This window comes from Eubalaena glacialis, chromosome 9 (genome assembly GCF_028564815.1).
Source record: "Eubalaena glacialis isolate mEubGla1 chromosome 9, mEubGla1.1.hap2.+ XY, whole genome shotgun sequence".
In the NCBI taxonomy this organism is placed as follows: Eukaryota; Metazoa; Chordata; class Mammalia; order Artiodactyla; family Balaenidae; genus Eubalaena; species Eubalaena glacialis.
This window is the reverse complement of record NC_083724.1, coordinates 1,159,901-1,185,838: the sequence shown is the minus strand read 5'-3', so window position 1 is coordinate 1,185,838 and position 25,938 is coordinate 1,159,901. Positions and strand designations below refer to the sequence as shown.

General features: G+C 53.2%; 3 protein-coding genes and 1 pseudogene across 3 annotated transcripts in view; 2 read left to right on the top strand and 2 right to left on the bottom strand.

The window, feature by feature from the left end:
• The window catches only part of PNPLA7 (patatin like phospholipase domain containing 7), a 69,873-nt gene extending 60,862 nt beyond the window's left edge, over positions 1 to 9,011 (bottom strand). Inside the window, 8 exon segments of the mRNA XM_061199524.1 lie at positions 1,680 to 1,839; positions 3,271 to 3,411; positions 3,591 to 3,682; positions 5,040 to 5,119; positions 5,489 to 5,576; positions 5,736 to 5,807; positions 7,687 to 7,718; positions 8,939 to 9,011. Of these exon segments, the coding sequence (XP_061055507.1) occupies positions 1,680 to 1,839; positions 3,271 to 3,411; positions 3,591 to 3,682; positions 5,040 to 5,119; positions 5,489 to 5,576; positions 5,736 to 5,807; positions 7,687 to 7,716 (663 nt within the window). The 5' untranslated portion in view covers positions 7,717 to 7,718; positions 8,939 to 9,011.
• Positions 740 to 1,490, top strand: LOC133098134 (NADH dehydrogenase [ubiquinone] flavoprotein 2, mitochondrial-like; annotated as a pseudogene).
• Positions 9,012 to 9,283: 272 nt separating the features above from the next.
• Positions 9,284 to 9,954, top strand: MRPL41 (mitochondrial ribosomal protein L41). The gene has a single exon (XM_061200833.1). It carries the CDS (start codon positions 9,407 to 9,409, stop codon positions 9,812 to 9,814), a length of 408 nt encoding a protein of 135 aa, XP_061056816.1. The 5' UTR covers positions 9,284 to 9,406; the 3' UTR covers positions 9,815 to 9,954.
• Positions 9,955 to 14,483: 4,529 nt separating this feature from the next.
• Positions 14,484 to 24,815, bottom strand: DPH7 (diphthamide biosynthesis 7). Its single transcript, XM_061199522.1, has 8 exons — positions 24,724 to 24,815; positions 24,091 to 24,178; positions 22,559 to 22,653; positions 22,008 to 22,180; positions 17,609 to 17,678; positions 17,424 to 17,489; positions 17,018 to 17,190; positions 14,484 to 15,276 (listed from the first exon to the last, which is right to left on the bottom strand). Exons 1-8 carry the CDS (start codon positions 24,729 to 24,731, stop codon positions 15,179 to 15,181), a joined length of 771 nt encoding a protein of 256 aa, XP_061055505.1. The 5' UTR covers positions 24,732 to 24,815; the 3' UTR covers positions 14,484 to 15,178.
• Positions 24,816 to 25,938: the final 1,123 nt, after the last annotated feature.

Here is a 25,938-nt window from a genome sequence, read left to right as displayed (position 1 = left end):
TCTATAGGTCCCCCCTGGCAATTGTGACTTAAGCATATAAGTCAACAGAGGCAGGAAACAAAGAGTTAGCTTCCAGGTGAATTAATATCTTAATTATTTTCTTAGAGTTAAAATTATTTACAGCCTGAAACCCGAAAATAAGGCAAGGGTGCTATTGATCATCATAGATCACTACCCAACCACTGAGGGGTTCCAAGGCAGTGGGAGAGACACGGCAAAATGCTTGTGATGTGGGCTTCCCTGGTGGTGCAGTGGTTAAGAATCCGCCTGCCAACGCAGGGGACACGGGTTCGAGCCCTGGTCCGGGAAGATCCCACATGTCGCAGAGCAACTAAGCCCGTGTGCCACAGCTACTAAGCCTGCGCTCGAAAACCCGCGAGCCACAACTACTGAAGCCTGCGCACCTAGAGCCTATGCTCTGCAACAAGAGAAGCCGCAGCAATGAGAAGCCCGCGCACTGCAACGAAGAGTAGCCCCTGCTCGCCGCAACTAGAGAAAGCCCGCGCGCAGCAACGAAGATCCAACAGAGCCAAAAATAAATTAACTAATTAATTAATTAATTTTTAAAAAGTGCTTGCCATGTGTCTGGGGAAATGCAGAGGTGAGCCACCATGCGCAGCCCCTGTGCAGCGGAAGCTGACACACCTGCGTCAAGGGCAGCTGTGGTCCAACGTGCCTTTTCCTCCAAAGAACAAAAAATTTAAATTTTGCACTCCGAAGGCCCATAGTTTGGCTCACCATGTTCCTCTCCGCGGCGTGCTGGCCCACACAGGTGGCCTCGCCGCTCAGTGGGGAAGACATGTAAGGAAATTTGCATAAGACAGTGGTGCAAAATGGAGCTGGAGGAGCCTTATCTGTGCACAGAGATACTCCTGAGAATAACCCGGATACTCCACTTGATTTCACACTGGAAAAGTACAAGAGGATAGAGGCAACTGTAAAAAAAAACTACCCAGAAGGGCATAAAGCAGCAGCTGTACTTCCAGTCCTGGATTTAGCCCAAAGGCAGAATGGATGGCTGCCCATCTCTGCTATGAACAAGGTTGCAGAAAGTTACAAGTACCTCCAATGAGAATATATGAAGAAGCAGCTTTTTATACAATGTATAATCGAAAACCAGTTGGAAAGAATCATATTCAAGTTTGCGCTACTATGCCCTGCACGCTTTGAACTCTGACAGCATACTGGAGGCCACTCAGAAAAAGCTTGGAATAAAGGTCAAGGAGACTACACTTGACAAACTTTTCACTCTTATACAAATGGAATCTTTAGGGGCCTGTGTAAACGCACCAATGGTTCAAATAAATGACAACTACTGTGAGGATGTGACACCTAAGGATATTGAAGAAATTATTGATGAACTCAAGGCTGGCAAAATCTCAAAACCTGGGCCGAGGAGTGGACGCTGCTCATGTGAGCCAGCCAGAGGTCTTACCTCTCTGACTGAACCACCTAAAGAACCTGGCTTTGGTGTGCAAGCAGGCCTTTAATTTACATTCAACTGTAAATATGCCACTGGAAAAATAAAATATGAATCGCCTATCTACATAAAATAAAATATAATAAAATAAAAATTGGTACTAACTTTTCAATGGAAAACTTAACAAATGTTAAAGAGGGCAGACCTCTAAGTGAAAACACAACAGACCCCCAGCCCTGCCCCACCCGAGGGCTCTCACCGAATCCTGGATGCAGACCTCCAGCCGCCCGTCCTGCACCACGTACATGCTGGTATCTGGCTCCCCTGGCCGGAAGACGTACTCCCCTTCCAGAAGCTGCACAAACACCATGTGTCTGCAAAGTTCCAGGAACAGTGGCTTCTCAAAGTGACCCAGGACCCTACAAGAAACAGTGCACGTGGGACACCTACAGGAAGGAGGGGAGGAGGGACACAGGCCACCGTCCCTGCCGGCCAGACCACAGAGCGAGCTTTCCAGGGCTGCAGAGCCCATGGCACAAGCACCAGCAGGACAGAGGCTTAAGCTTCAGGAATTTCCATCAGCTACTGTTCCATGAGCTCCGAGAACTCTCAGGCCGTGACCATGAATTTGAACCAGATGCATAAACAAGGGCAGGTAGTGAAGCGCTTGAAAGAGGAGTCGGGGCTTCCAGGGAGAAATGCGGAACCAGACTTTCAATTTTCCATCCAGCCACACGCTTCCCACACTCGCTCCATGTCGCCCTGAAGGTGAACACTCTGATAAGCAGACAGACACACGAAAGAACCGGCGAGGAGGTTCCACTCACCACTGGGAGGGCAGCGATGGCAAGAAGCCTTCCCAACTGATGAAAGCAATGTTCACATGTTGGGGTCTGGGGAGGTCACTCTGGCTTACACATGAGTTAACTCCCACTTCATGCTCACTAGACAGAATAGCCTGTTGTGGCTGATCAAACACACATTGTACGTCTGCTTAATTATTAAAGGGCACATTGACCAGAAGTAAAGAACGTCCATGTTGGGACTTCCCTTGTGGCACAGTGGTTAAGAATCCACCTGCCAATGCAGGGGACACGGGTTAGAGCCCTGGTCTGGGAAGATCCCACACGCCGCGGAGCAACTAAGCCCGTGCGCAACAAATACTGAACCTGCACTCTAGAGCCCGCGAGCCACAACTACGGAGCCCGCGTGCCACAACTACTGAAGCCCGTGCGCCTAGAGCCTGTGCTCCGCAACAAGAGAAGCCACTGCAATGAGAAGCCCGCACACCACAATGAAGAGTAGCCCCCGCTCACCGCAACTAGAGAAAGCCCGCGCGCAGCAACGAAGACCCAACGCAGCCAAAAATAAATAAATATTAAACAACAACAAGAACAACAAAGCGTCCAAGTGAAAAATAAAGACTAAATGCCTCCCTTTCTAGCATGCCAATGCTGGTTCTCCTTCAATGATAAGACTCCCTTCCCAGGTGCCGAGGCCATACTGACTCACCATGCACCTGCTGATCTGTTTTTTTTGAAACCTTGAAGGAATGTATCCCTGACTAGCTTAATGTTCTTTGTCCTGAGAAGACATAAAACTGCTAAAAACTATGCTTCTCTGGGGAAGTTCCTCAGAGTTATCTGAGAGGTTGTCTTCCAGGCTATAGTCCTCAGTTTGGCTCAAATAAAACTTTTTTTATTCCTATTATAGATTGTTTATTCATTATTTTTGTCGACACAACCAACGGTGGCCACAGGGAAAGGACACCTCGGAGGCCAGGCGACAGCCAGTCCCCGGGGCACAGCCGCAGGCACATGGCGGGCCTCCCGTGTCCACTTCTCTCTTACCGAACATTTTTCAGCATGTACAAAACTTCTGACGGCAGGTGAGAATTCTTCACGTCGAACTCCGTGAGGTCGGCCTCCAGCAGGGAGGGCGGGGGCTCCTTTGGCTGCAGGGTCGGGTATTCCTTCTTGAAACGCAGGATCCTACAAAGCAGAGAGACATGCACCTGGAGCAGAAGCCCAAAGGGGTTCAAAAGCAGACGGTGTTTGCGCTGTGAACCCCATGGCAGGGAAGCCATGGGCAGCGCGAGGTCCGCAGGCTCCCCAGCGCCCACGGGGGAGGGCCGCTGAGACGTGGCTAGTCTGAAGGGCACCCCCAGTACCTCTTGGCCAAAGACAGCACCTTGGTCCTCTTCCTCACCCGCTGCCGGGGGGCAGCTGTGTTCCCCACAAGCGCGTGGGGGAGCGTGGTCACCTGCAGAGTGAAAGGGGGAGGCCACGTCTGGACCCTGCAGCCGGTGGATCCAGCTCTCAGCCTCAGGGTCGGTCCCAGCCCTCAGGACCTGGCCTGCCCGCAGCCTGACACCAGCATCCCGGTCCGGCCCCACCCTGCTCACCTGCCCAGGACACAGGGAACCATCCTTGGTGCTGATGACAGCGATACCGCATGGCCATGTCCCCAGACAGCCCATGCTCTGAGAGCTCTGAGTCCTCAGCCCTGCGTCCCCTCTGCCTAGAAGGCTGACGCTCTCCACCCCACACCTGTCATGCTGGCACACACGACAGCCCGAGTGCCTGCACAGTCCTCCCGGTCTGGAGGCTCTTCACCCTCCCCCACAGTCGAGGCCCACTGGACTGCCCCAAACAGCGGTGCCGAGGAGTGCAGAGGGCCCGGCTCCTAGCCAGGCACCGGCCAGCCTCGTCGGGCAGCCACTGCCCCCTGCTGTCCCTCAGCTCCCGAGCCGCATCTGCCCCACGGTGTCAGCTGTGGTTGCCAGTGGGCGGTCACCACAACTCCTCCTTCCCTCCCAGGTGTCCTGGCCTCACTGGACCACGTTCCTGTCCTTAGCCCAGGGCCAGCTTGCCGCTGCCCAGTCCTCAGCAGGATCACCAGTGGACAGCCCCCCACCCAACCACACACGCCTGAGTGCCTTTGAGACCTGCCGGGAGCCACTCCACGTGGCCCTGCGCACCAGCCCGCCCGCCAGAGCGGCCCCAACCGACCCGCCCTCTCACAGCGCCTGACACTGAGGAGGAAGAGCCATGTGAGGGCGCCCACGTGACTCCCCAGCGGCAGTTCAAGTTTTTCCACGAAGAACACGAATCAATTGTGTAACTCGAGAAAAGTAACAAAGAGAAGGTATTTTTAAACATCAGCAAAGGCTTCAAGTGCGTATCTGAAGCACAGCCAGACTCCGGCAGTGTGCCGAGGCCTCCTGCCCTCGGGGGGCGCAGGGGCCGGGGCTGGCCAGCAAAGGCTGGGCGTGGAGGCTGCTCCCCAGGGGGGTCTTGACACCGGCAAGTGAGGCCTTGCAGTTTCCCCCTCGCGGGGCCTGGCCCCAAATCCTGGGCGGACCACCAATCTCAGCACCGGAGCCAGGACCCTCTGCCCCCCACACTCCAGGGATGCGCCAGGGAGGGGCTTCTGTCCTCCTTTCCAGTTCACGTCCACCTCACGGGGTGACGGGGCCTCCTCCCCAAATGCCTCCACCCAGCCATGTCCTCCCCAGACCTTCCCCGAGCCCCAGAGCCCCTGCACGGCGCCCAGGCACAGGCCGGCTGGTGCCCACACCTCTGAGGGGGAGGAGGCCTGGGCCTGCAGCGCGAGTTACCTTCCTCATGATCTTCCTGCCGTAGAACATCACTTTGTCTCTCTTCCGGAACCTGTACTGAGGAGTGGGCTGCACTTGTCCTGCAAGGGGAGCCAAGGGGCTGCCTGAGCACGGCTGGGACCCGCGAGGCAGCCACGTGTACACACTGAGCTCGTCCTGCCCCGGCCCCGCCCCCAGTCACACAGCACCTCATCCCAGGTCTGCGACAGACCCTTGCAGAGGAAGCGGGACTTCACTCTTCTTGGAAACGTGAGCCAAGGAAGGTCAGAACAGACTCGAATTCCATGGATCCAATGAGCTCAGCCTCACGGACAGGCCAGCAGTTTCCAACAAAAGCCACCGCGGGCTTGAGAGCTGCTCCCAGGAGCTCAAAACACCCGCGCCTCCCCCACCCTTTCAAGCCCTCCTCCCCGTCCCCCTAGGGCCAAAGTCTGAAGCAAGATACTCACGGAATCGGTTAACCCTTCTAGACACAAAAAAGATGGTCATGCCAATGAGGGCCAGGGCCAGGAGGATTCCAGCTGCAACACCCATCAGCTGGGCGAGGTCACAGATAGAGCACCCGTCAGCAAGGCGCCATGAGGCCCCTCCCAAGCCCAAACACAGGCTGGACACAAAGGACCCAGGGCAGCCAAGGGTGCAATAGGCCACTGATTCCGGGGCCCACCCGTTAGCCGGGGGCAGTGAGGTGGTTACCGAGGTGGCCTGGGCACGCTGCTCCGTCAGCTGCAGACCCCGGGACCGAAGGGTGGCCAGGCAGAAGCCCGCCTAGGGGAGAAGGCTGCAGTCAGGAAGGGCCAGGATGGGCACAGCCCTGGCTCCCCAGGAGTGACAACAGAGCTGTGGGTCAGGGACAAGTCGGCAGCCCTGGAGACCTCCAGAAAGAAGCGACCTTCCAGGATGCTGAGGTCCCCTGAGCCCACCTGCTCTGGAGCAGGGCCACCCACAGCATGGCTGGGCAGGGTCAGCAGCTGTGCTGTGTTGACAACAAACGCTCCAGGCATCATTAACGCATCTGAATCTGAAATCCTCAGCTTACCTGCTCCTCAGGATGCAAGCCCAGAGCAGCAAGCCCGGCTGGCCACAGTGGGTACAAAGGCCACCTCCCAGTGCCCTCTCATCACCAACAGAACCACATGCTGCTGGCCTCGGGGCAGACAGAAGCCCACACAGCAGCAGTGCTGGGAAACCCTAAGGAGCCAACTGGATTTTGAGAACATTAAATACCAGCTCACAGCAGAGAAGGGCTCCCAGGGAGGGAGTTAACACGGGGCTGCAGAAGCCCAGACCCCAGGGAGAGAGAAAGGAAGGTAAGAGAGAACAGTGAGGGACTTCCCTGGTGGCGCAGTGGTTAAGAATCCGCCTGCCAGTGCAGGGGACATGGGTTTGAGACCTGGTCCGGGAAGATCCCACATGCTGCAGAGCAACTAAGCCCGTGCGCCACACCTACTGAGCCTGCACTCTAAAGCCCGCGAGCCACAACTACTAAGCCCGTGCGCCACAACTACTGAAGCCTGCGCGCCTAGAGCCCCTGCTCCGCAACAAGAGAAGCCACCGCAATGAGAATCCCGCGCATCGCAACGAAGAGTAGCCCCCGCTCGCTGCAACTAGAGAAAGCCCGGGCACAGCAATGAAGACCCAATGCAGCCAAAAATAAATAAATAAATTTATTGAAAAAAAGAGAGAACAGTGAGTGTGGAATGGTGAGTGGGCAGACAGCTGGGGCCGCCCATACACAGGATGCTGGCAGATTCCCCCCAAAGCTGAAGAAACCAGCCAAACAAGTAGCTACACTCCATTCCTCCCGGTACCCACATACCTCCTTCCAAGCAGCCAGGAACAGGATGGATTTGGGGGAGTGGTGGGGGGACTTGTTAATCCTTTCAAGTTTCTACACAAGTGCCAAGGATTAAAGCAGCTTGCCTGATCCTTCAGAGCCAGGATCACACACAGCTTCGATGCCAGAAAACCCAAGGAAATCAATGCACTCAGAAAAGCATTTCAAAAGCAGAATGTTGCATCAAGACAGGATAAGGAAGTGATTCAGAAAACTCAACCCTTTGAACTCAGCTCAGGAGGCAGATGGAAGCAGTGGGAGCTTCTGCTTCACAGTGAGGCGTCCGGGTCCTGCTGGCCCAGACCGCGTGCTCGGCCCACATCCACCAGGAGGACGAGCACCCTCCTCCTAGGCGTGTCCCTCCGAGCTCAGCCACCCCGGGGGGCAGCCAGGGCCGCGCGCGGCAAGGGTCACGGGGATGCCCCAGGCCTATTTATACAGTCTCTGGTGGTTAGGCATCTCAGACTTCCCAGCTTTTCACTGTTGTTTTAATGCATTTAAATTTCTGGTTTAGAGATAAAGGCCCTTGTAATGTGGCTATATATGTTCCACGGGTAGAAGGCCCTAAGTCAAAGCAAGCAGACTTCCTAAGGGGAAGCAGGAACTCAGAAGAGTGACCCTGGGGAAGAGGAGGGAGGGCCTCAGCCCTGACAAGGGAAAACAGGCCCCACACACCACCTCCACATGCAGCAGGCTTCAAGGAGTTGCCGCGGGGCAGATGTTAAAAGGACCCTTTCTCCTTGTCCAGAAGTGACCATAACTGGGAATTTTAAGGCTCTGATTCCTCACTGGAATCCTCAGGTTCTGTACCTCTGGGCCGGCGTCCTCCTCTTGCTCCATGGCTACAAGTGAAACAAAAGAAGAGGGACTGGTCCAAGGAGGGCACACGTTCCACCACCTCGTGCTCACGTGCAACGCAGCACCTCCCAGCCCTTCCCCAGGTTCCTGTACACGTTAAATTATGTTTCTATTGACAGGAAAACCCTGATGAAAAACTGTTCTCCATGGAGAGAAGCTCTTTTCACAAGCAATCGGAGCCCCTTCCCTCTCTGTAAACAGCCCTCGTGTGGCTGCCCAGGAACCTAGAACTGCAGCCAAGTCCCGGGCTCCTCTCCCAGCCAGTCAAGGGCAAGTGTGGGCAGCTGGGCAAAGGCCTAGTGCAGCAGGGATTTCCAGCACCCTGGGGAGGGGTGTGTGGCCACTACAGGCTGTGAGCCAGACCCTCCCTAGTGGCCTGTGCACAGGATTTCCCCCGCAGTGTGGCTGAGCCCTGGAGGTGGGTGTGTTGGTCTGGGGTGTGGTGAACTTGAGGACCAGCCCTGCACACCTGGCCTCTGTGCCGCAGGGAGGAGCCCCGTCTAGGGCCTTCACCCTGTGGCTCCCAGGTCCCTTAGAAGGGCAACAGTAAGAGAGGGTTGTCTCTTCCGAAATCCCACCGGGAGAGGCAGGTGCAGGGTCACCTGCATCTGCTCACTGGTCAAAGGTCCCTGCCGGCCCCGTGGGAAACCCTTTCTTCTCAGATGTCTCCTCAAGGACCAGCAGCGCCTTGACCCCAGCTCTGCGGCCCAGCCCTGACCAGGGCGGTCTCCCCACGCCCCCCAGGCTTACAGGCGACAGAGCTCAAGCCCCCGGCACCTGCCACACAACCAAACCGCCTTCAGCTCCTGCACATGCTCCCCAGCGCAGGGGGCGGGAGGGAAGGAGACAGAGCGCAGGAGAACTGGGGGGCCGGGGGCGGCGCGGTTGGGGGCATCGAGGTTAGGAAGATGGTGGTTAGGGGGGCGTGGAGGTTAGGGCGCAGGGCTGGAGAGCAGTGATTATGGGGCCGTCGGGTTGAGGGCAGTCAGGTTGGGGGGCGTCCAGCTGCAGGGGAGTCGGGTTGAGGGGCAGCGGGGTTGGGGGCAGTCGGGGTTGAGGTCAGTCGGGGTTGGGGGCAGTAGGGTTGGGAGGCGTCGGGTTGGGGGCCGTAGGGGTTGGGGGCAGTAGGGTTGGGAGGCGTCGCCGGCGACAGCCCTGTGGGGCAGTGTACGTCCCGGCGATGGCTGGGGGAGGGGATGGCTACCTCTGCTCACAGAACCGGACCCCCAGGCCTGCCACTTCGGGGCGCTCTGCGGCGACTCACCGCGATCGCGCGCTCCCGACGCCCGCGCTCCCGTCACTCCACCCTGACGCCCCGCCCCCGACACCCGGCACTCCCGTCACTCCCCCCGAAGCCCCGCCCCTAACGTCCGCACTCACGGCGACCGGAACTTCGCCTCGAAGCTCCGCCCCACACGGCCGCGCTCCCGACGCCCCGCCCGGACGCGCGATCTCCCCGAGCATTGGCCAGGCCCCTACAGGTCCCGCCCCCCCGCAGGGCGAAGGCTGCACATTGGACGCGCCGCAGCCAATCGGAGCTGCTCTTGCTCTGGGGCGGGGGCCAGGCGGTGTCGGAAGCTGCCGTGGGCGCCGGAAGCGGAGAACTGCGGTGCCGGGGGCCGCGTGGCTGTGCCCGGGAGTCGGAGAGCGTTCGCGTCGTTCTGGCCCCGGCATGGGCCTCCTGAGCGGGGCGGCTCGCGCCCTGGTGCGGGGCGCCGACCGAATGAGCAAGTGGACCAGCAAGCGGGGCCCGCGCACCTTCTACAAGAGCCGCGGCGCCAAGGGCATCGGCTTCCACGGCCGCGACGGCAGGTTCGTGCAGGTCAAGGAAATGGTCCCGGAGCTGGTGGTCCCCGATCTGGCCGGCTTCAGGCTCAAGCCGTACGTGAACTACCGCGCCCCGGAAGGCACAGACGCTCCCCTGACGGCCAAGCAGCTCTTTCTGGAGACAGCGGCACCTGCTATCGAGAAGGACTTCAAGGCCGGGACTTTCGACCCTGAGCGCCTGGACAAGTACGGCTTTGAGCCCACGCAGGAAGGCAAGCTCTTCCAGCTGTACCCCAAGAACTTCCCGCGCTAGGAGCAGTCAGCGGCGGCGGTGGCCGGGTGTGCCTGCGACTGAGGACTTCGACCTATCCTCCTCGCCGAGCCTAGTTCCCGGGTGGCGGGTGGGGAGGCGTTGCCCTCGTTTCGCTTCTATTAAAGACCTTGGCTACCCTACAGTGTTGTTCGGGGCAACTGGTCATTTTGAAAAGGAAAGTGTGCCACGTAACAGGCTAGGGCGTAGTGACCGAGGCGAAGTTCTCAGGTTCCAGCCAAACCAGAACCCCAACCAACAGGTTCTGGGAAGTAGGCAAGAACACGTGGCTTAGCTTGCAGGAGAAAGAGAATTCACAAGGCAGATCCAGCCACATGACAGCACTGGTTAATTCATCCCCCACAATTCACCGCAAGGAACCACCAATGAGAATATTTATGGGTTCCAAAGCAGCTTATTTTGGGGAGTCAGGTGAGACAGCCCCCCTTGGGGTAAACCTAAAGATAAGACCACACAGGAAGTTGATGCCAAACTCGTATTTCCCTAGTAATCTATAGTCTCCTTCCTCCTTGTGTTTTCCTGTTTCAGTGCATAATCCCTCAGATTCTAATTCTGTTTCATATTTAACTGACCCTTAAGTGAAATATCCTAAAATAAACTCTGGAGGAAGGTTCAACATTAACACATTCTGACCTGTACTGGCACACAGTGTTGTACCATCAGAAAATAAGAAAGCAAAGGATAGAGGTTTGTGTTTTCTGACTCAGAACACCTATCTATTGTATTTATTAGTGGATGCTGAGGAGTTGACAGATTCCACAGTGGCCTATACTTCAACATCTGCTCCTTCCAGAGAGACAAGGAGGAACTGATCTATGGGAGTCAGATCAGTCACAAACCCAGTTATGTTCCTGGAGTTAAACCGTGTCCAGGTTTGGAAGCTACTTGGTTTACTGAAGACACAGTGGGGAAGTATGACTAATTCAGCATATGACAACATATTTCAAGTTCATGACATGCTAAAGCAACTCAGAACGTGTATACACTTCTTTTTGCTTATCTGCACAGGAGGCTATACAAGCACTTCTGGTGCCATGACATGAGCTTTTTTAATGTTCATATAAAACTACTTCTGGTGTTTTAAAGTAGCTTAAAAAAAAAAAGCCACTCCTTTTAATTAATATAAATAGTTGCTTAAATAAGTATGACGAACTGAAAGTCAGAAACACAGGAAACTGACAAGACGGAGCTGGGAACCATGCCCCACCCACACCCTGCCCCCTGCTGCCACCGAATCACCATTTTGAAGGGCCCCAGCAGATAAGCTTTATTTAAGAGGCCAACAGCTTTTCTGACTGCCTACCTGGAGAGTCCATAAGATGCACTGAGCCCTATATAGAAAAACTGCATGCAACCAGAATCTCAGTGAGATGGTCTGAGGACACTTCATTCTCAGAAAAGATAAAGACATACTCTTGGTTTTATTGGTGGAAATGGTCTTTATGATGTCAAACCAAGTAACTTCCCTAGCTCAGCTGTTCTCCCACTTCCAGAGGTGAAGAACATGATCATAAAAGGAGCAAGTGGCTACAAGGCTGATGTCAAAGTCAGCTGCCTCCAGAGAGTGGTCACACTCACAGATCTGGACCCCTGAGGCACGCAGCTGGCTGCCGTCCTTGTCCTCTGCAAAGGGCTGGAGAGCAGTCTTCAGCTTGCCTCCACTCTGGTGTTTGGTACCACCCTCTCCATCAGCATCAGCTAGACACTCAAAACAGGGTGCTGGCGACTGGGCCGCAACCTTCAGGGAATAGACTGGGTCTGCTGTTTTGCCTCCTGGGTCGCTGCCAGGAGAGGACCCCAAGCAGAATGACGGATGGGTCTGCGGCAAGCGGCGGAAGTACAGCCAGGACCAGTCGACTCCATACACCAGCGAGTTGGGCAAGGTGTAAGACGGAGTGACTGGGAGCACTTCCTGATTCTCCTCTGGAGAGAGACAGGAGGACACGGGAAACTTACCCAGGGTTGATCTCATCAGCCCCACCCATGGCCCTGCCCACCCTCGAAGCGAAACAGTGTGCCAAGAGCAACCACTGTGTGTCACGCAGAGGACAGACAGGCAGAGAAGCACAGACCACCATCCTGCAGGGAATGCACTCTGTGTTCCTGAGAGAGGAGTCAGCCTGCACTACAGAGCTAACCCTAACGCGTACCCTAATCCGTACCCTAACCCTAACCCATAACCTAACCCGTACCCTAACCCTAACCTGTACCCTAACCCTACAGAGCTAACCCTAACCCTAACCTGTACCCTAACCCTACAGAGCTAACCCTAACCCATACCCTAACCTGTACCCTAACCCTACAGAGCTAACCCTAACCCTAACCTGTACCCTAACCCTACAGAGCTAACCCTAACCCATACCCTAACCTGTACCCTAACCCTACAGAGCTAACCCTAACCCTAACCCGAACCTGAACCCTTAGGACTCGGCAGAAGCTTCTCGTTAAGACTTAAAAGCAAAGGAAAAACGAGTGAGCCAAATGGAGGGAAAGGGGTGTATGAGAAATGAAGGGAACAGCACGTGTAAAGCACAGAGGTGGAAAGACCCTGGCGTGTGTGAGGAACCACACATGAGTGGACGTGGCTGAGGCGTCATCAGGAACTGGCGACACGTCAGAAGGGTCCTGTCATGCAGAGCTCGGCGTGCTGCATTAGAGAGTTTGCACTTGAGTTGGAAAGGGAGTAACTCACTGAAGAGTTGAAGCGTGAGCAGCTTTCCTTATGGTGAGTTGTTATGGCAACTCTGAAGACGGAGGGCAGGACGGGCAAAGGCCCGGCCTTATTCTGGACAGAACACAGCTGAGAAAGTGTGAAAGTAATACGTGACCAGAAAAAGAAATGAGGTGTCACCAAACCTGAGGTGGTCAACGGTCCAGGGCAAGGCCGAGGCTGGCAAGAGCAGCCTCAGAAAACGAGTGGCCAGTGAGCTGGGGATGCGGGCGTAGAAAACTGTCACCAGCCGGCAGGCCCAGTGGCCGGCCATTCAGTCTTCAGTTAGCCTGGATGCCACTGCCACCTCCCAAGTGCAGGGATCAATGCCACTGCACTCTTAATTGTGATCAGAATCTGAATCACGACCAGAAAAAGCAGTGATGTGGAAAGGCTGCAGCTGGCATCAGGAAACACACCAAGGATACAACCAGGGCCCTGGAGATCCTCCTCCGTAACCCAGGGCTTTGCCTGAGCAGAGGTGGCTCCAGAGAGGAGCTGGACACCAAGCTTTCCCTGAGAGCAGAGAGGCGCCCTGGCACCACTGCTGAAGGAAGCTCCCAGGAGCCCTCCCCGCTCCATGGGGTGCACGCTGGGGTACCGGGAGGCGGGGGTCACTGGGACGATAAAGGCGCATTGTAGCCGTACATCCAACCAGTGGCAGCACCCGCTCGCGGCCCAGGTGGACACAGCAGCCTTCCCACCACCCAGTAACAGCACATCCACTACTCAGGTGCATGTGCAGCATGAACTGAACAACCACGCTGGGCAACAAGAAGTCGCAAAGTTCCATAAAGTAGAAACAGGACAAGCAACACTGATCACAACGCAATAAAACCAAATTAATAATGTGGTCAAAATACGAAAAATTGCTTCCACCTAGAAATTTTAGAACCTTCTACTAAACCACACTTGGGTAAAAGGGGAAATACAAACTCAAATCATAGAATTTCTTCATAAAAATGAAAATGAAATGACTACATATCAGAACCTAAAAATGTGCTTAAATCAGAGAAAAATTCAGACATAAAAACACTTAATACAAAGTAATAAAGATAAGTGAATTGTATTCCCAACTCAAAATGCTAGAGAAAAAACAAAGGAGGCACATGGAGAGAAACAACAAAGATAAAAGGAGAGGTTGATGAGGTGGAGAACAGAAACCACAAGACTATAATAAAAAATTAAAACCCTGCTTCTCTAAAAGAAATGAAATATACATGCTACTAACTAACCTAATTAAGGAAAAAGACATAAAAAATATTGTATACTTGCGTAAGTATACAAAGTAAAACATGATAAAGGGGAAATAACTATTAGAGAAGAAATTTTTTTTTTTTTTAAATCAAAGTGACTTTACACATCTTTGGGCAAATAAATTTCAAAATGTAGATGAAATGAATCGCTGCCTAGGAAAATACAATTCACCAAAATTGACCCCAGGCCTTCCCTGGTGGTCCAGTGGTTAAGACTTCACACTTCCACTGCAGGGGGCGCGGAGGATCCCGCATGCCGCCTGGCGTGGCCAAAAAAAAAAAAAGAAGAAAGAAAAAGGAAAACAAAATTGACCCCAGTAGAGACACAAAGCATAAACAAACCAACTTCCATAGAAAAATATAGAGAAAGTTAACACGGAACCATCATTCAAAAATATATCAGGCCCAGATAGTCTCACAGGAGATTTTTTTTTTTTTACCAAATCTTGAATGAAAAGATAATCCAAACGGCATATAAATTATTCAAGAGAAAATGAAGAAAAATTTTCACACTTTTGGTTTTGATTCTCACATGAACCAAACATAATGCTGCTCAATAGCACAAAAGAAAGTTTGTGTCTCCTTTGAACATTAATGAAAGTCCCAAATAAAGTATTACCAGAGTCCAATACCACGCTAAAAAAAAATAACATACCTTCCAAAGACACACAGATGGCCGAAAGGCACATGAAAAGACGCTCAACATAGTCAACCATCAGAGAAACGCAAATAAAAACCACAATGAGATATAACCTCACACCTGTCAGAATGGCCATCATCAAAAAGACCACAAATAACAAATGTTAGTGAGGATGTGGAGAAAAGGGAACCCTCCTACACTGTTGGTGGGAATGTAAACTGGTGCAGCCACTGTGGAAAACAGTATGGAGGTTCCTCAAAAAACTGAAAATAGAACTAACTACTGTATGATCTGGCAATTCCACTGCTGGGTACATATCCGAAGAAAATGAAAAAATTCAAAAAGATATATGCACCCCAATGTTCATAGCAGCATTATTTACAATTGCCAAGATATGGAAGCAACCTAAGAGTCCATCAACAAATGAATGGATAAATAAGATGTGGTGTATATATACAGTGGAATATTACTCAGCCATAGAAAAGAATGAAATTTTGCCATCTGCAACATGGATGGACCTGAAGGGTATTATGCTTAGTGAAATAAGTCAAAGAAAGACAAATACTATATGATATCACTTATATGTAGAATCTAAACTATAAAACAACTAGTGAATATAACAAAAAAGAAACAGATGTAGAGAACAAACTAGTGGTTACCAGTAAGGGGAGGGAGGGGGGAGGGGCAAGACAGAGGTAGGGGATTAAAAGGTACAAACTATTATGTATGAAATAAATACACTACAAGGATATATTGTACAGGGACTTCCCTGGCAGTCCAGTGGGTAGGACTCTGCGCTTCCACTGCAGGGGGCATGGGTTCGATCCCTGATGAGGAACTAAGATCCCACATGCCGTGGCCAAAAACAAAAACAAAAACAAGAAAAGGATATATTGTATAGCACAGGGAATATAACCAATATTTTATAATAACTATAAACAATATAACCTTTAAAAACTGTTAACCAGTATATTGTATATCTAAAACATAATACTGTAAATCAACTATACCTCAAAAAAAGTTTTTGACAACTAAAACAAAACAAAACCATAACCAAGTGGGATTTACTCCAGGAATATATTCCATATTAGGAAATCTATAAACAAAATTTACCATATTAATATATCTAAGGAGAAAAATAATACAGTTCAATAGATATTATAAAAGCATTTAACAAAAAAATCAACAATTCCTGATTTTAAAAAATACTCATGAAAACATGGATTGATGAATACTAAGCACACACATTAGTCCTTATATATCATCAAACCAAATGGGAACCAGCAGGGACCCTATCAAGGTCAGGAGTAGGGCTTCCCTGGTGGCGCAGTGGTTGGGAATCCAGTCTGCCAGTGCAGGGGACACGGGATCGAGCCCTGGTCCAGGAAGATCCCACATGCCATGGAGCAGCTAAGCCCATGTGCCACAACTACTGAGCCTGTGCTCTTGAGCCCGTGCACCACAACTACTGAGCTCATGCACCCTAGGGCCCACGTGCCACAAATACTGAGCCCGCGTGCTGCAACTACTGAAGCCTGCATGCCTAGAGTCTGTGCTCCGCAACAAGAGAAGCCACCGCAATGAGAAGCCCGCGCACCGCAATGAAGAGTAGCCCCCGCTTGCCGCAACTAGAGAAAGCCCGCACGCAGCAACAAAGACCCAATGCAGCCAAAAATAAAAAAAAAAAACAAACAAGCAAAAAAAGCAACTTGTGGGATGCAGTGAAAGCAGAGTTTGGAGGGCAACTGATCGCTGTAAATCCTATGCTAAAAAAGAAGAAAGCTTGCAAATTGTTTTACAGCGAGAACTATCAGAGCACATTCACGTGGTAAACAGAAATGATGCAGTAGACGGAGGACTGAAGATTCAGAAGACGAAGCCCTTGAGAACAGCCAGTACGGGGAGGAGACTGACCTTGGAACCACCATGGGAGGTGCCTATGATCCCTTGTTTGTACAGAGGAGGGGGATGGGAGATCACGAGGGATGCATGAGGCGGGGAGAGCAGGGGGTGGGGGTTTAAGAAAAAAAAACGTGGAACAGTCCTGACAGTGAAGAATCACTGGCTACAGAAAGGTCAAGGTTGGCCTGGCAAGGGACCCACAGTAGCATAAACTTGAAGTGAGATCACGCAGGGTGGCTGTTTCCCTCCAGCCACGTTCTGTGGCTCAGGCATAAGCAGACTGGGGTTTACCAGTGCTGGATTCTGCCCAGAGGGTATGAGGAAGGAGCAAGGGGAAGAGTTTAACGATGTCTGGAACATAAGGCCATTGAGCCTACACTGTCCGCAAGCAGGAAGACTTGGCAAAAGTTGGGACAAGGATGGTTATGCAAGCGACCAGTGGTTAACACCTCTGGAGGAGAGGTCCCAATAGGGCCAGCAGACTGCTGAATGCAGAAGGTACCAAAATAATTGAGATGGTCAGGGAAGAACCACGGTTGGAGAGCAGCGTGCTTGAAACTGAGATTCTGAAGTCGGCAGAGTTACAAATCATGGCAAGGCCTAGGGGGCGACCCTGGGAACGTGTGGAGGGTGCAGGAAGAGCTTGGTGGAGCCCCCGCCCCAGGCCCCCCACTCACCTATTGCCTTTTGGCAGTTGAAGATTGTAAAGCCACCATGCATACACGCTGCCAGGAGCAGGTGGTGGTGGAAAGGGTGCCACTTGAGCCTCCACACCCCGCCCTGCATGGGCACGTCCGCCAACGGCTGCTTCACGCTCCGAGTGTCCCAGAGAAGAACGTGCTCGTCGTAGCTAAAACCCATTGACCGCGGAGGGCGTGCAGGAAAGCCAGGCCCCGGGGCAGCAGGGGTCACCTCCCGGAAGACCCGGCCCACTTCCCCTCCAGGACACGGTTGCTTTCCCAAACCCCGACGCCCGCACTCTGGGGGGGAGAGTTGGCCCAGTCAAGCACCACAATGGTCAACAGGAGGAAAGGAAGTGACGGTGCAGGAGGAACCCATGTGCACGGACCCTAGGGGACTCACCTTCCCGTGGCCAAGATGTTCTCGCAATGGGGGCTACTCTGGATGCTGCACACGCCCATGGAGTGTCTGAGAGCGAAGGGAGAGCCTGAGCAAGTGGCCGGCAGCACTGCTCCTCCCGCGGAAGGCCGCGGCGGGGCACGGAGGGCTGGCCCCCCACGCCGAGCACTGGCCCCTCGGTGACGTACCTCCTGCTTGTGAACACGGGTGTGCTAGGGGTCCTGGTGTCCCAGCCTTTCAGAAGGCCATCGTCCCCACCTGCACGGAAACAGAAACACCCACTGATGAGGAAGGGCAATGACAACAGGACCTGGCTGTTTCTCAGGGAGTGGGTTTATGTCTGTGAGGAAATTCCCATGGGTGGCTCTTCTCGGGTTTCAGGCTGCCACAGGCAGGGGAGCCCCAGAAACAGTCACCCCTGTGCTGTAACCGTGTCTTCAGACACCTGCAGGGAAGAAGGGAAAGACAGAGGCTACACTCCCGTAGGAAAAGAGCAGACCTTTTATGGGGGCAGAATGACCAGGTCACACAAGACTCAACCCTTCGGGCTCCTGATGCCAGGAACCAGAGTGGCCCCGTCGAAGTGCTCTGAACAGACCTGCGTGCAGGAGGCATCAGACGGGGAGGCTTTGTAAGGTTCTGGAACCTCTGACACACCGCCATGTGTTTTAAAGAGAAATGTCCTTTGTAACCTTACAGTAAAAGAGCCCTGTGCTTGTTTGGGGGAAACTGAAAGGATAGAAAGAACAAGGGAGCTGGTGCCCTGACCCACAACCAGTCTTTGAAGAAAAGCAACATCAAGATAGAATGTCATGGTATCTCAGGGGAAGGGAAGAAACACTGAAGAGGAAGACCTACAGAGAGGACAAAAAGGAGCAAAAAGACAACCACGTCAGCCTGAAACTCCATCCGTCCATCATCTACCACCCACCCACCCATCCATCCACCATCCACCCACCCATCCACCATCCATTCACCCATCCACCATCCATTCACCCATCCACCATCCATTCACCCATCCACCATCCATTCACCCATCCTTCTTCCACCCACCCACCCATCCATCCATCTACCCACCCATCCATCCATCCACCACCCATCCACCATCCATTCACCCATCCATCCACCCACCCATCCTTCTACCACCCACCCACCCATCCATCCATCCATCCATCCATCCACCTACCACCCACCCACCCATCCATCCAACCATTCACCCATCCACCATCCATTCACCCATCCATCCATCCATCCATCCATCCACCTACCACCCACCCACCCATCCACCATCCATTCACCCATCCACCATCCATTCACCCATCCATCCATCCATCCACCTACCACCCACCCACCCATCCATCCAACCATTCACCCATCCACCATCCATTCACCCATCCATCCATCCATCCATCCATCCATCCATCCATCCACCTACCACCCACACACCCATCCACCATCCATTCACCCATCCATCCATCCACCATCCATAAGCCATCCATCCACCCACCCACTCAGCCACCCACAGGTACTTACTGAGCACTACAGATCCCTGTATCAGACAAGACGGATGTGGGATGAACGTGATCTGTGACAAAGTGGATCACAGAGTCGGTCCATCCAGGCACTGAGCCTGCATGTGAGCCTCAAACACAAGCTGCCATTCTGTGGCAAATCTGTGAAGAGAACTGGTGTGGCTTCTTTACACACCAGTCTCTCCTCTTTCTCTCACACTCCACATTTGCTCCACCAGGAAATCCTACTGATTGACCTTCACACAAAGCAGTCTTCCTACTTCTCCTCCTCTCCACGGCTCCCACCTTAGCCTGAGTCATTCTCATACCTCACCTGCACGGCAGGTCTCCAGCCTATACCCTCACCCCCTTGCAGTCTATACTCAACATATTAGCTGAAGGGATCCTCTTAAATTTTCTTTTTAATTTCTTTTTAAAATTTATTTATTATTATTATTATTATTTTTTGGCTGCGTTGGGTCTTCGTTGCTGTGTGCAGGCTTTCTCTAGTTGCGGCGAGCGGGGGCTACTCTTCATTGCGGTGTGCAGGCTTCTCATTGTGGTGGCCTCTCTTTGTTGCGGAGCACAGGCTCTAGGCGCACGGGCTCAGTAGTTGTGGCTCGCGGGCTCTAGAACGCGGGCTCAGTAGTTGTGGCGCACGGGCTTAGTTGCTCCGCGGCATGTGGGATCTTCCCGGACCAGGGCTCGAACCCACGTCCCCTGCATTGGCAGGCAGATTCTTAACCAGGGAAGTCCCGGATCCTCTTAAATTTTAAAATGGAAGTCGGGAAATGTCATTCCTCTGTTCAGTATCCTACAATGGCTTCATTCCACTCCGAGCAAAAGCCCAAGTCCCCCCTGTGGCCTGCAAGGCCCCGTGCCCTGTCTCTGTGACTCCTGATCTCGCCTTCTCTATCCTACCGCTCCCTCGTGTCATTCTGGCCATACTGGCCACTCGCTACTCAGAACACGCCAGGCTCTGTGATGGGACGGTCTGCACCTGCTTGCAGCACCCGATGCCCTCGGCCTGCTCTAGCTTTCTTCTTTCCAAAGCACTTGTCACCTACGGTGCACATTACGCTTAGCGTTCACTGTCTATCTCCCCGCAAGCGACGGAAGTGCAATGAAAGCAGGGACTGCTGTCTCTTGCTCACGGATGCCTCCTGAACCCCTAAGACAGTGCTTGGCACGCAGTAGGTGCTCAACAGATGTTTGCTGGATGAATGAATTGGTGTTGAATTATTAAATCACTGTCCTACTACACCCTTGCTCTGAATTAGCTAAGCCTCAAGGTAGAAGAACTAATCTACAAATGAGAGCTCAAAAAATTAAATCTTTATCGTCCCCCCGAGTCTGTTCAAGGGTGTGACAGCAAAAACTCCAGAAAGGATCCTCTCTCAGGGGAAAAGAAGCATTAAACACAAAATCGTAATCAGGAATGAGCGGGACTTCCCGGGCGGCCCAATGGTTAAGAATCCGTGCTTCCGGTGGGAGGGAGGGAGATGCAAGAGGGAAGAGATATGGCAACATATGTATATGTGTAACTGATTCACTTTGTTGTAAAGCAGAAGCTAGCACACCATTGTAAAGCAATTATACTTCAATAAAGATGTTTAAAAAAAAAAAACAAAAAACAAAACAAAACAAAAAAAAACAAAACAAAACAAAAAAAAAGAATCCATGCTTCCAATGCAGCGGGCTCGGGTTTGATCCCTGGTCACGGAATTAAGATCCCGTAGGCCGCACAGCGCGGCCTAAAACATTAATCAATTGATTGACTAATTTTTAAAAAGAAGAAGAGAAAACCAACAAGACACAGACTCACGGGAGCGGCGAGCGGACAGAGATGTGTGATTTGGGTGAGCAGACCTTGTCCCAGGGCCGGGACATTAGGGAGGCACAGGTGTGTGACAGGGCAACACAGGGAATATGGGGCTCAGCTGGAGACCCGCGGAGTGAGGCGCTGGGAGCATCCCTGCACGAGCGCTGCGGTGCTGGCAAGACAATGCAGAAAAGTTCAGGAAACAAGGTCTGGTTAAACCACCGAAACACAGTGTTTGTGGAAGAGACACAGTAACTGAGTCAGGAGAGCAGCAATGTGGAGTGAGAGGAAGATCCAGACAGAGGTCAGAGGATGGCGAACACTGTGGTGCAGAGGGAAAGGAGCCCACAAAGCAGAAGGAAGAGAAGCCAGAGAAAGAAGGGGAAAGTCCAGATGGCATGGCGTTGATGACCCAGGGAAAAGAATGTGCGGGGAGCGAGGGGTCGGGCACGCGAACACCGCTGAGAGGCCAAGACGAGGCCGATGTGCGCCCTGGACTGGGCACCACGCTGTCCCTCAGGGCCTCAGCAGGGGCTTCTGGGGGCCCAGGGAGATCGTGCAGCACCCTGACAGGCCAGCAGAACAGCCCTGCAGCCCTGGCCTCCCCGTCTCGCCCTGGAGCTCAGAACACTACCAGCAACTGGACGCAGAAAGGGATACGGGCGCAGACGGCTTCTTGCCTCTGCAAATTCAGCAGCTCCTCTTCTGTCTTCTCTCAGAGACCCATGCTCCCCCCGCCGTGAGCGTGAAAGGAGCTGACCCGAACTACCCCGTTCCCACGGCAGCATCTCGCTCCATACACACCACTCTCAATACCAGGAAGTCAGCCCTCTCTCTCCCTCACGCTTCCCTTTCCCCAGGAAGATAAACTACTCCAAAAGGGAACAGACAAGCCTGAAATGCATGACAAGTCAATACTGGACCCAAAGCACCAGATGGAAAGCAAGGAGTTCCGACTGGATTTCCGAGCGTGAGAAGAAGCATCCAACACTCAGAGCAATGGCGGGGGGCGGCGGCTCCCAAGGGGGCTGCTCCAACACCGGGGGCACTGCCACCCAAGACCCTGCAGTGCCTGCAGCAAACTGCACTTCACTCTCCGAGGAGCAGCTAAGTGAACACCAACTACAGCTTCTGCCCCAGAAAACAGACTCTCCGAAAAGGTCTTTGAGATCCCAACGTGGCCAGAATGACGCCCTTGGCCCGCGCCTCCTCAGCAAGTCTTCAGAGAGGGGCGCCCAGCGGAGGAGTACCAACCTGAATACACGACTTCCGTCTGCCAGTAATCGAAAGCAGCAGCCCAGGCCTCAAAGTGATGGGCCTGCCACGTGCCCACAGCCTGCATTCCTGGCCCTGCCTGGTACGCCTGCAGGAGATGGAGCTGCCCGCTGGAGTCGCTGCTAATGATCTTCAAGGGCTGGTCACTGGCCCTAGACACAGGGAAGCAGTGGGGAAATCTGGCTGAAATATATCCACTGACCCAAACTCACTGCCTCTTCTGGCTCCCAACCAGTGGCGCTTTATGCCCCCAAGACCTGTCACAGAGAGGCTCTTCAGGACCTGGTACGGGGACACGCCTCTTCAGAGGCTTGCCTGGGCAGAGACCAAAGCTACCAGTAGCTTGTCAAAATAAACCAGGGTCAGCTTCTCCTGATGAAAACACTCTTTTTAGATGAGGACTGGCAGTGATACTCCCAGGCTTGGGGAGCCACAGTCAAGGCTAGCACAAGGTGGCTTTCCTTCTCTCTTGCATGAAAATAGGAAGGGACCCTCAGAGGAAAGACAGGCCCGTCACCGCTGGCCCTCACCTTCCGGCTTTCCCAGTGGACCAGTCCAAGGACAAGGCCAGACACTGCTTTTCCAGGGCAAAGCAGGAGAACGGCTGTAGTGTGTAAGAGTTCTGCTGGAGAGAAAAGAACGCCATCAAAGGGGAACAGCCCCGGAACCCTGAGAAGACTATTCCCCTGGCTTGGGTATGCCATGCTTTCCTCATCTACTCGGCGAACAAAGTGTGTCAGTCACTCACTCACAGCAGAACCTGAGGACAGGGACTTCCCTGGTGGCACAGTGGTTAAGAATCCGCCTGCCAATGCAAGGGACACGGGTTCGAGCCCTGGTTCGGGAAGATCCCATGTGCCGTGGAGCAACTAAGCCCGTGCGCCACAACTACTGAGCCTGCGCACCTAAAGCCCGTGCTCTGCAACAAAGACAAGCCACCACAACGAGAAGCGCGCTCACAGCAACGAAGACCCAGTGCAGCCAAAAAATAAATTAAAAAAAAAAAAAAGAACCTGAGGACACTGCAGACGGCCCAGGCCCTCCAGAAGCGCTCACACCTGAAGGAGGACTTTCCCACACATGTGACCCCAGGGGAAGCAGGTCTCTGATTCTCAGACCCGTCGCTGTCCAAGCCCTCCTGGAGACTACTGCAGGCTCCAGGGAGCACCGCTGGTGCGGGTTCCCCACTGCCTCCAGGGACAGAGACAAGGAGAACTTTCCTCTGATTCTCTTTCAGAAGCCACAGCTAGCCATTAAAATGCTGTTTCTCTTTTCTGAGGTCTAAGTTTTACTATCTAAGCAACCTAGACAGCGCTCAGCTCCATCAACAGGGTTCCAGCAGCTGCATCCTCTCTTCGGTTTACCTGTTCCTGCCTCCAGCTCTGGTTCTAGATATCCTCCCCAGATATTTCTTCCCTCTTTCCTAAGACAGGGCTGCTGCTCTCAGCTGGCCTGAAACAAGGACCTTGCTATACAAGCCCTCAGGTGCTGTGAATCCAAGGCCAGCTAGACCTCTGCTCCAATCCCACTTGCAGCACCTACATTAGAGTGGGTCCCCCCACAGACAGGGCACGGTCTTGTGGGCTGTTTCCTTCAACACACTATATGCCTTCCCTGTCCCCTCCCTCCCCCAACATGTGGTCATTTTACAAATGCACGGTACAGGATCACTGTCAGATGCTTGGGAAAATACACGTAGGAATCACGTGCTCTCCTAATTATCAATGAGAAACACCACTTTCACCCAGTAAATGTGCTGCTCTTCTCAGCCCCAGCATCATCAACCCAAGATGCTGGCCCAGGCTTTCCTTACAGGACTTTCAGGTCCAGTGAAAGCCCCTCTGCTGATGACACACCAGGTGTCCTCCCCTTGGAGTTAGATACAGAACCCAATAGCTCAAAATTGACCGTGTGCTACCTTAGAATGTTTTATGGTAAAGTTCACCGTTGAACAGAAACTGTCCTAGAAAAATGTTTGTATCAGCACAGCTGATATCAGCTCCCAAACCCCCTCCATCCAGGTTCCTTCCACCCTCCACTAAGCCTGGCCCCAGTCACTGACCTCGGATCGCACCAAGCGGAGTAGCTCTATGGACCCAGCAGCATCTGCCACTCCCAAGAGCGCATGGCCGGCCACCGCAATGTGGCACCTGAGGAGAGAACACACATGCCGGTCACAACACAGGATGTGCCAGAGTACAGGAGAACACTATGCGCCCCAGTAACTCATTGTTGAAATTTCAGCTCCAGGGAAGTCCCTGGCGGTCCAGTGGTTAGAACTCTGCGCTTTCACTGCCGAGGGCCCAGGTTCGATCCTTGTTCGGGGAACTAAGATCCCACAAGCCGCGCAGCACGGCCATAAATAAATAAATGTATTTACTTCAGCTCCAAAACCAGGTTGGAGCTTACAGTTCTGTTCCAACAAGATCACCCAGCTTAGGAAGCAGAAAACTAGCCTCACTTCCCAGACTGACAGTACCTGTAGGGCTTGGAAACTGAAAAGGGAAACGAGCCCCGAGTCTACAGCATCCTCCAAGTGCCAACAGGCAGGCAGGACAGCACAGTGAAGAAATGAACCCAAACTTCAGACACTTCCCCGTCCTGTTGAATGCTGTCAGGCATCAGGCTCCTCTGACTAAACAATTAGGTACTCATGACAAATTCCAAACAAGGGGAACGGTTATCAAACTTGTACCATTTCATGTCCAGGATCGCCGAAGTATCTCTTCTTTGGACCTCAACCAGGGGGCAAGGAGAGCTGTTCTCATTGAAACTATACAGGTAGAGACGACCAAAACGAATTTGAGGCTCATCAACATCCAGCCCACTCTACAAAAAATGCAAATGTGTTCTCTGATTACCTTAATAAATACTGAGGAACCCAAGGGATGGGAAAAGGGACTGAGGGAAAGAAGAGGTTTGCCAAGACTCCGGACCTCTGCCTGGAAGCAGCACCGATGATTTTCCGAGCTGGAGAAACGTCTCTTCTCTTGTACGTGATTAATGAGTAGGTGGATAAACCCTGCTGGGCCCAGGATGGGATGCTCCTTCTAAATGGGCCAATAGGGAGGAGCTACAGTTAGGGTCCCCACAGGGCACAGTTTGCCTGGGAGAGTCCTGGCTTAGGCCTGTTGCTCCGGTGCCATTTTTCACTCTTAAAAGTGTCCTGGTTTGGATCCGCATAGCTAGATGCCTTCAAGAGATTACGTACAGCTCCTATGAAATCCCATTTTCTCTTTGCTCTAGACTTCATCCATAACCTTGACGACGCCTGCAGAGAGACGACATCCCGCTTTCAGGATGCCCTGTCTCTAACCTACATTCTGGCCACAAGGCCAAGGTCGCATCCACACCTCCTGAACGACTCCACACAAGACTTTTCCCTTTCAGCCTCCCCCGCAGCAGATCACAGAGGTCTCAAAGCCTGTGGTCGGCTCTGCCTCTCAGGAGCCTTTTCTCGCCCTTCCTAAGAGAGGAGTTCGAGTCTGGGGCTTTAGGTGCTCGGGAAATGCCACCTGAGATCGCAGACCTGCAAACCTACGGTGAAGACCTCCCTAGGCCAGGATGGCCCCGCGCACCTTGCTCTCCGGGTCGGCGGGCTGGTCCTCCGGCTTCCGCAGCTGGTAGGTGCCGCACGCCAGCAAGTGCCTGCAGCCCTCCAGCGGGCACCACTCCACCGAGTCCACGGTGTGCTCCGTGTCCACCGCCTGCAACAGCCGGACGCGACTGCCGGCCGCCCAGCATTCGGAGAAGGACGCGGCGGCGACCGGGGTGGCGGACAGCGGGCGGCGGAGGAGAAGTGAGGAAGCCAGGCTGACAGCAGGGTCCCCGCGCCCGCGGCGCCAAGAAGGTGCACAGCCCAAGGGGCGGTTCTTCTCTCACTTCCGCCGTCGTCCCCATGACGCCTTCC